Source organism: Armigeres subalbatus, chromosome 3 (assembly GCF_024139115.2).
Source record: "Armigeres subalbatus isolate Guangzhou_Male chromosome 3, GZ_Asu_2, whole genome shotgun sequence".
Taxonomy (NCBI): Eukaryota; Metazoa; Arthropoda; class Insecta; order Diptera; family Culicidae; genus Armigeres; species Armigeres subalbatus.
This window is the reverse complement of record NC_085141.1, coordinates 328,711,251-328,721,764: the sequence shown is the minus strand read 5'-3', so window position 1 is coordinate 328,721,764 and position 10,514 is coordinate 328,711,251. Positions and strand designations below refer to the sequence as shown.

At 37.9% G+C, this 10,514-nt stretch overlaps 1 protein-coding gene across 1 annotated transcript; it reads left to right on the top strand.

Moving 5' to 3' along the window:
- Positions 1-4,865: 4,865 nt before the first annotated feature.
- LOC134221186 (dynactin subunit 2) lies at positions 4,866-6,836 on the top strand. The gene is made up of 4 exons (XM_062700381.1): positions 4,866-5,050; positions 5,156-5,554; positions 5,798-6,320; positions 6,383-6,836. Exons 1-4 carry the CDS (start codon positions 5,015-5,017, stop codon positions 6,568-6,570), a joined length of 1,146 nt encoding a protein of 381 aa, XP_062556365.1. The 5' UTR covers positions 4,866-5,014; the 3' UTR covers positions 6,571-6,836.
- The last annotated feature ends 3,678 nt before the right edge of the window (positions 6,837-10,514 follow it).

The following is a 10,514-nucleotide window of genomic DNA, read 5'->3' as shown; positions in this document are numbered from 1 at the left end:
GAAAACAACTAAGTTTTTGTGTTGGTGAAAAGTTATCCAAATTATTAATGGTATGATATGTTTACAATGAAATGATATCAGGTAATCCTTATTACAGCATGTATAATCTGCAAATAATTGTATATGATCGGGTTGTTATTTCTGTCAATCAAAAAATTATACAAGTATCATACAGTTTATAATGATTACAAGTGGAATGGAAAGCTAATAATATCAACCATTAGGCGTACAATTTATTTCTATTCGGGATAGTGGTTCACAATAAAATGTTTTCATTTTGATCTTACAAGACGAAGGAATCCAGGAGGAGCGGTTACTTAGCCATTTAGTAAAGTGCAGGGCATAAGGTGAAGTGATGGCGTCCGTTTTACCGATGAGATCACGTACTGCACCTTGAACTGCCTGCGTCGTTTTGTAACCGGAAGCCGCGGATATCAAGTTAATCCTTCATCATGTTCAGCGAAAGAGAACCGCATGTTGTTGAAGTTTTCTTCTACAGCAGGAAAATTACCAACGAATCGGCGAATCAAAAGGCCTGCTCACAAATTACGTAACGCTAAATAAAGAAATTTTATATCCCTTTCCTCTCTTATGTATCACCTTTTGTATGGATAATTAAATTTATTCGTATATGAAGCGTATAACAACTGTACTGACCATTACCGCGTTACGTAATTTGTGACCGGTCCTGAATGTTCACATGTCGGCGAACTTCGGCTAGAAGACGGGAAGTTTCCGAAAATGGTAGCAGGCAGTAGAGGCCTGAATCCAGGCTTCTAGTAGGCAGTAAGTTGTGTAAATGATGAATTTAAATAAAATGAGAGTTTCTTCGCATTTATTGTTTTTTTTTTCGTTTCAAGGAATTGAAATGCTAAATCAGCTTAAACGATTTTAAAAACCGGGTAAATGATTATTATTAGTTGTTGCACTTAAAACATATTGGAATGAACTAATAATAAATATTTCAAATGCATTTGAATTCTATTAATGAGTGCACATAAAATATAAGGGTAGCAAATTTTCTCATTCTATGTGCAAGACCAATAAAATATATTTGCGAAGCTTGATTGCAAAAATATATATGCAGTGCACATATATTTTAAATGGGGAATTATCTCAGTGTACTTCAGAGTATCCATATCCCAGCGTAACGGGAACCCCGTTTACTTGATTCTTATGGGTGAATCGAGGGTGAATAGCATTGCGGTGTATCGTTTGGCGCGGCCGTACCTTTCGACAACCATTCGCCGCGTGAAGTTTTGTGCAAGTACCCATTTGGGAACACTACAAACGCTGCGCAGTGTATCATATCCAGAAAATCTGACAATACGGCCGCGCCAAACGATACACCGCAATGCTATTCAACCATAAAAATCAAGTAAACGGGGTGCAGAAAGCGCGGCGGTACCTTTCCTAAAGGCTTCGACGCGTGCAATTTTGACAAAATCAGACAATAAGCGTTGGAAGAAAAATTGGGATTCACGCCAAACCACATCAAACTAATATTTTCCTGGCAAATGATCAAAGGCAGCTTTGCCAAATTATCGTTACTATGTTTACTTACAATGTGTCATTCAGAGGACTAAGTACATAAAGTTGACTCATATGTCATATCAGAACTATAGTCGGGATTCGCTGGTTGGGATTTTAATACTTGGAACACTTTTCAGTTGGAGCTCCGCTGGTTGGGTCATGGCCTTGGTAGCGGCGCGTTTTTCGTAGGGCAGCATGTTGTTAGTTTGACCGTTTTGCAGGTTTGTAAAGTTGATATTAAGCAAAATACGTAAATGTCCCGAAAACATCCTAGACTAGCCCGAGAATCGAACTCGCCATCTCCGGATTGCTAATCCTACGCCTTTGCACGAACCAAACTTTCTTCCGAAGTTATATCTGTCAAACCTATTTAGGCGAATCCAGCGCACTACTTCTGAAGTTGGGAAAGTTGCCTGTATCTTCTTCTTATTGGCATTACATCCCCACACTGGGACAGAGCCGCCTCACAGCTTAGTGTTAATTAAGCACTTCCACAGTTATTAACTGCGACGTTTCGAAGCCAAATTACCATTTTTGTATTAGTATATCATGAGGCTAACACGATGATACTTTTATTCCCAGGGAAGTCGAGACAATTTCCAATCCGAAAATTGTCTAGACCGGCACCGGGAATCGAACCCAGCCACCCTCAGCATGGTCTTGCTTTGTAGCCGCGCGTCTTACCGCACGGCTAAGGAGGGGCCCAACTTCGGTATAAATAATTGCGTTCTTTGTTCCGGATAGACAATATCAACACCTGTTCGGGGTTGTTCAAAAATTTCGTCCAAGGTTTGAGGGGGGAGGGGGTCTAGAATTTGTGACAGTTTGGTGAGAGGGGGGTATCATCTTTTGTTACGTCCGACAATAAAAAGTACTTAATTACATTTTAGAAACAATTTGATTAGCAAAAAAATTCTCAAAAGTTTTTAGTAAAAATAGTGCACGAAGACGAAACATTATATATTGTCAGATTTTCTGGATATGATACACTGCGCGGCGTTTGTAATGTTCCCAAATGGGCACTTGCACAAAACTTCACGCGAATGACTGTTGAAAGGTACGGCCGCACCAAACGATACACCGCAATGCTATTCACCCCAAGATTTACTCATAAGGGTCTGTTCACAAATTACGTAACGCTTTTGGGGGGAGGGGGAGGTCCAACTTGTGTTATACTTTGTTACACTAAAAGGTGGGGGAGGGGGTGGGTACTACCAAATGTTACGCATAACGCGAATAAAAAATATTTTAAATGTTTTTAACACTGATTGAAGTAATTGCTGACATGTCATGATCAAGTCGATAAATACGCATCAACCTATCCTCTTCAAAACCATACTAACCATAATTGTCCCATGTTAGTCTTTGTAGTTTTTTACTTTTTATCTCAGAGCTTACTATTTTGATGTTTTTTTTATTCTAAAAGACATCGACTTTTGTTCGAAAAATTGTTGCTACATTTCGAGGATTTTTTGTCTCACGAAGAATATTCACGATTTTTACAGATTACATTATTTGATGGAACGACCTCGGGAACGTCGCTTTGATTGGTATTGTATTTCATGATTAGATCTTCCAAACTAAGCCAAAGTTAACAGAGGAAACCCAGAGAGTTTTCATTCTAAGCAGTTGCATTTTACACTAATAAAAATCCACACATTTTTATTGGCAAAAATCTAAAGAAATTTACAAATAAATTTTATGTGTGCGTTAATAACCACCCACTATTGGAAAATCCACATAAATGTTAATAGTTAATAAGGGTTATGTGTGTTTCCACATATATGCTATGCAAATTCATATAGCCGTTATGTGGAAAATGCTATAGTCGAAATTTATGTTTGCCACACATAATGGATATGATTGGATTTTTGTCAGTGTAGCTCAACCACTTCAAACCTGTTCAAAAATAGCAAAACCCACATGCTTCAGAGAAGGAAAACAAATCTGCCTTTAACATTTTCACACTTACATACACGTTACATAAGGGAGGGTGGCGGTATGAAAAATTTTACTTTTTGTTATAAGGGGGTAAGAAGGGGTCAAAAACTCGGATTTTTGCGTTACGTAATTTGTGAACAGACCCTAAGAATCAAGTGCAGAATCAAACGGGGTGCAGAAAGCGCGGCGGTATCTTTCATGAAGGGTTCGCCAAAAGATATTTTAGTTACTAGATAAATATTGTCGCTGTCGTCGCTGTCCGGAACATCTTTTGCTGGCGAGGATAGGGGAGCTAAATGTCAAAGAAGGAAAATCCATACGATTTGACAGGTATGTACCACACATATTTCGGACAGCAGAACAAAGGGAACCGAAGCGACAATCTTTATCTAGTAACTAAAATATCTTTTGGTTCGCCGCGTGCAATTTTGAGAAAATCAGGCAATACATTACTGTTGTACGTGCAGGGGGAGGAAGGGGGGTCAGTAATTTGTGACTGACAAGAGGGGGGAGGGAGGTTGAAAATGCTGAAAAACGATGGACATAATTATTGAACGATCCCTTCCGTGCATGAATTCAAGAAAAAAATTCAAAACGACTTATCTGCTTTTGTAATCAAAGATTCAAACGACGATTTGACGAATCTGATAGCTCTCCCACGCAAACCAACACCATCAACAGGTAGCGGAATCCTTCACCTACTTTTTGATGGTATAAGCCATTTTATGAGACAGATTCGAACAGCTGATCGAAATTTTGAGTGGAGGGCTCGGTCTTTGTTTTGGTAAATTTGCATGTAAACCATCATCATTTCGTCATCATCATCATCATTTCATTTCATTTTCGCAAATGTTCCTTGTAAAATGTAAATATTACACTGGCAAAAATATCTATATAAGATATATGTGTCGCCGTTATAAATTTTTGCAATAGCTCCACCCTAATATAATCGATATAGAACCACACATAAATTAAATAATTGCTAACTCGAGACCACACATAAAGTTTATTTGGATATATATTTTATAAGTAGTTCGCATGGAGAATGGTTATGTGTGCGCTGATATACATCATAAGTTAAATCTATGGATTTTTGCCAATAAATATGTGTGGATTTTTAGTAGTGTAGTATTTGGTCTCCTGTCATTTGAGCTTTCTATGAAATGGCTTATTGGTTTGCGTGGGAGAGCTATCAGATTCGTCAAATCGTGTTTGAATCTTTGTTTACAAAAGCAGATAAGTTCTTTTGAAAATTTTGTCTTGAAATAATAAAATGACCACGTGGCACTTTTTATTCGAAGTATTACTTCCGTTGACAATCCCCCGACTTTTATACCACTTTGATATTTCAAACTTTTAATGCAAATTTTTACAGTGCAAGTTTTGACAGCTGTTATTTTTTAATATTTTTGATGCAGAAAATTTATAGTTCTCTGGCTGATGTCATCAGTTTTTCGAAAAAAATTGATTTAGATCAGGAAATACGTTCAAAGTTGAAATATTATAGCAAAACAATAGCACTCAGCTCTGTATTATTGTGATGGCAGATCCAAAGTTCCAATTTTTACCTTACATCGTAAGTAGTTTTACTAATGGTTTGTGCTGATGGTGTTTACACCCCACATCGAAGCCCAATAATCATAATCGTATTTAATACAATAATTATGATTTCAAAAACTAGGCTCACGATCAACCAGACGTGTACGAAACACCGGACGCACCAGAATCGGAAACATCGGATTTCTACGAGGAGGAACCTTCGAACGATAGTATTGAGCGGTTGCACATCTCCACCAAGGATTCGTACAACAAATTCAAGGGAAAGTATCTGACGGGAAATGTGGATTTTAGCGACCGAATCGGGGGAAAGATTCGAATCGGATACGATGCCACAAGTGGAGAGTGGGACCTCGCTGGCGAAGGAGAGAGGGAAACGCCAGTTCAGAAGTGTCTGCGTTTGCAGTGCGAAATGAACGAGCTGATGGAGGAGATTGCCGCTTCGCAAGCGGACGACAGCAAGACAAAGGAAGAAAAGGCTTCTTATGAAGCCGTGTTCGAAGTCGTTGGCACTGCCAAGAAGGTAATATTTTGGGTGTATGAGTTGTTCCATAATTTAAAATCATGATTTTTTTTATTCTTATAATTAAAACTATTGACAATGTTTTTAAGAAGTGGATACTATTCTAACAGTTCTGTAAATTTATATAAACCATTGAGTAAAAAAAAAATTAAGAAATGAAGGTGTTTTTTAGTTTTTTACAGATATGCTTATTATTTAATGAGTAATAAATTATGCATTAACAAAAACAAATTCATATTCCAGGTATTGGAAAGTCTGAAGTTGGAGCAAACATTGGGTAGCGAAACAGTGGCTATGGGGTCGGACACCGAAGCGAAAAAACTGTTGACGAAAATTGAAGGCTATAAGAAATCCGGTGGAACTGATCCTATCAAGACGGCAACCGAGTTGGTCTACAGCACGAGAATTGCCGAACTGGAGCATCGCCTACATGAGCTGGAAGTAGCCGTAGGAGCCAAGCCTGAAAAAATCAGCCGCTTAGCTGGTTCGGCTGGGGCCGGAAATCTGATTGAAGCCGTGCAATCAATTTCGGCCAAGGCAGCTCTTTTGCAGCCTCAACAGTTGGATCTGATCGAAGCCAGGCTTGGCAATTTGGTCACCAAGATGGATGCGTTTAACGAGAAATCGGCTGCCAGCGGGCAGGATGCTAATCGGGAGCAGAAGATATTGGAACTGTATGAAGTAGCCAAGACAACGGAACCAATTGTGCAGATTCTACCTGATATGCTGCACCGGATGCAAACACTGGAATCATTGCACAAATATGGTACAAATACACAGGATTTTGCGATAGAATATTTTTAAAAAAATCTATACTTTTCTTCACAGCTACTAATTTTAGCAAATTGTTCGCCGAATTGGAAACAACTCAGGCAAGCATTTTGAACGGGATTGCTTCGAACAAGACGCTGTTGACGGGAGTCCAGGAAGCGTTTGCTCAAAATCTCGAAAACGTAAACAAGGAGGTTAAGAAACTGGAGGAACGCATGAAAACGCTCCAGGAGAAGGTCAAGTAAGTCTGGAACAAATTATCATTCCCCAAGCAGGAGCATCTCTTATCGGTAGTTATTATTATTATTATTTTGAACGAGTTTCACAATTAGAAATGCTAGATCTAACACATTTAATTATTTATTACTCAAATTTATGCTTATGACGAATGTAGTTTATAAAAGGCAAACAATTTTATATTTGATTTGATAACGACTGCATTCGTCTTTACTAGAACTATGCTAAATAAAATACCAATGTGATGAAATCGCATTCGCTGGAATGAGGAAAACATAGTCTACCAAAAACAGTTCTTTTGATGACCTTCCTTGTATTTCGAAGACATATTGACCACATGTTCTTGGATTCGAAGTCTGATAACAACTTGTTGATCGGAGAAGTTCCTCTCCATGAAGCGGAAACACTCAACAATCAACGTCATACTTCCAGAACTACGAGATTTTCAACTGCTTTTGCTAGTTTGATTTTCGGTGCAGTTCAATCAAACACCCCATCCAATGACCAAAAACTCAAAGGTGCAGCCCAAACGGGTTGTACGCAAAGGTGACGTTGAACTACGTAGCTGTATGTAATGAACAGTGCGTAATGAACTTTTCTGTGCGATGAGACCAAAGCAAGCGTTTTTCAAGCCCAGTGTGAATCAGCATTCGTTGTTTATCCTGTGCTCCTGAGATTGAGTGAACATTACGAGCCCTGGTGATGTATATAATTTTCTAACCAACATTTGAATTAAGAGTAAATAAGAGTAAGAATTGTTCGATAATTGTATCTCGATTGGAATCATTGGTAAATAATACTATTGAACTTATTTTCATATATAACACCAAAACACAATGCCAAACATCCGATTGAACTTCATTGTTGACATTAAATTGGTATTAGTTAGGTTTACATTAAAATTATAATTTCTTGGATAATTTTGTGTTAATTATCAAACAATTCCAAAATTTGAAAAGTTATCGTCGATGACAATTCGCCTTCTTTCACACCTGAGAAGTTATCAAATGATATTCCCAATAACTATCGTATGAGAATGGTTCAGCACAACCCTGGTTGATAGTGTACCGCTACAACCATTACCGACGCAAACTGGAGCAGAGACTAAACACCCCCACTAAGTCAATTTAAGACCCCGGTAGCTTAATACAGTAAAGCCCATTGTAAAAGCTAAACTGTCAACGGCGTTTGGTGGTCATCCTATGGAGGAAGTCAGAGTAGACACGACAATGCAGTTCGAAAGCTTATTGGTAATAATTATTATTCCTTCACGTGAGTTGCGTCGGACTTTGCCAGACACCTAGGAATTAGCGAAAACGAGCTGAAGAAAGTTTCCCAGAACGCATCCACTGCAACAGCGAAGAAGATTACGAGCCCCCCACAGTAGGGTGCCAATGGAATGTATGGGAAAAAAATTGGACATGATTTAGGGGTGCCTAAAATTCATCAAAGTTTTGAAATTTTTACCCAGGAAAATTTTCCCATGGGGCGACCAAAGGAAAAGTCGAAAATCGAATTTTTGTTGTTGGGAAAATTTTCATGAGAAAAATTTCAAAACTTTGATGAATTTTAGCCACCCCTAAATCATGTCCGATTGAGCTCAAATTTTGTATGGGGTCATATTTTGGGGTAATGAAACTTGTGAGCAATGTCGTTTTTCGAAAATGTCATTTTCATTGGCACCCTACTCTACAGGCATCAACAACGAGAAGCTGCTGTCAAACGCCCCCAAGTTTTCGAGAGAATACGCGCGTGTAAGTTAGCAGACACTAACTGCACCAACTAAAAGCCTTGTAAGTTGCATTAATATGACCTCTATACTGGCTATAGTGTATCCATTGACTTTGCTACACAAGATACATACTAATGCAAAGACGGGCATAGAAAGCTTTCAATTGATATTTAACTAAAGAAATGCTCATAGATTACTAAGTTGAAAAGCAGCCCAAGTTCCAGTTGGAATGCAGTGCTATGGAAGAAGAAGCTTACGATGCCCTTACGAGATTAACTGATTCACCGAAACCGAGTGCTAAAGTTTTAGCAAGTTTTCAATAGTAAATATTATCATACATAAATATTGCAACACACTGGAGTTGGTTTTTACGCGGATGATATGGGGCGCGTAAAGAAAAACAACGTGAAAAACCGCGTAAATCCCAAAATATGTCTGAATGAACCGCGAAAATCCCGAAATTCGAGTGAAAAAAATCGCATAAAAAATATGCCTGTAAAAATAACCGCGTAAAAAATGCCTTCGGGTATGGAGCGTTGACTCGTCCTTGATCGAATGGTCCAAGAAAATTGGAAATCCATCGAGAAATGGCTGAGATATTAACGATCAAAGTCTATCATATTTTCGTGACGTTTTTCGATTTTTTGTATCCAATCATGGTTTGAACCAAATGGCAGGAATCAGATGAGCCGTCAGAACAAAGTTTATTTATTTCATTATAGAGACATGTTACAGCTGCGATTTCTAGTTTATATGGAAGCTTAGTTCATTATCTTTCTAAAAACATCCTGGGTGCACATATTTATGCTTAGTTTCATTGAAAAAACTTAATAATTACATAACTTTGATTCGTACCATGGTTTGAACTACCCAAGTAACCATGGAGCTATATATGCTTGCAAATAATACAGCCATTAAAGTTGACTTAAAGTGGAAAAAGGCCCTTTTACGACCGAAATAATGCTTCATTACCTTGACATGTTGAAATAAAACATAAGTAATGCATCGCTGCATTCGTGATGCTGAACTACTGTATCGTTGCTTGACAGTTGATGAATAAATGCATCTTTAAATCGTTAAGACAGATCTAATGCAAATAGCATTTATTATGCTGATCTGTGATTGATTACATGCAATAATTAATGCTTGGTGGTTACTTGGGTAAATGCGTACCGTGGTTTAAACTACTGTAGCAGCTCTTAAATATAATACTAATCACATGCATGAAACGCTGAGGAAATCTATAGAAAAGCAAATTTGATTTACTATTCATCTTCTCGCATTAGATTAGTAACTCTAAACGTGTGAAAATCATCTAAATTATCGATATGAAAATTGCGATTTTTTCATATTGGAAATGTAAACAAAATGCTCCCGCTAGGCGCATGCAGCGCTCCTAGCGGACAGCAGCAGAACATGACTGCATTTACAAGTTCAAACCATGGTACGAATTTAGTTCAAACCATGATCAGTTTTTACCTTGTATAAATGTTACTATTTTAAGTATTTAAAACTATTTCTCAATTGTATGATGATGTCAATCGATTACAGAGAAAAATAGCGTTCTTTTGATATATTGATCTCACTCCTGTGTCATAAAATGCGTCCTTTACGAGCTTTTTGAAATTATGCCACTGGTGGGGGGGGATTTAGCGCAAATTCAGGACGTTTTTAAATCGCTCCATTTTGTTACTTAAACAATATGTACGAATGTTTTAATAAACTCTATCACTTCCAGTATACCTAAATATTACATTCATTCTGTTTTTGGTTCATTTCCTGCCAATGAGATGGTAATTTCTACTGATTTCAAAATGGTTCAAACCATGATACGCTTTTCACTAGTTCAAACCATGATTGGATACCCTAATGGAATAAAAAAATTCTATTTGGTGCTGTAGATAGGATAGGAGGATCAATAGGAGACTAGGGTGTTATATGTAGCTTTGAATCCTCTCAATCGGTCCATCTAAGGGTTTTTCGAAGTTCTTGAAAGCGGCTATTATGAAGTGCTTTAGTGAAAACCTCTGCGTATTGCTTGTTGGATGAAGCAGATTTAACATTGATATTGCATTTGTTTACAAGGTCTCGTGCCCATCTCTCGCAGTTCCGCGACTGCTGTTCACACAAAAGATATTTTAGTTACTAGATAAAGATTGTCGCTGTCGTCGCTGTCCGGAACATCTTTTGCTGGCGAGGATAGGGGAGCTAAATGTCAAA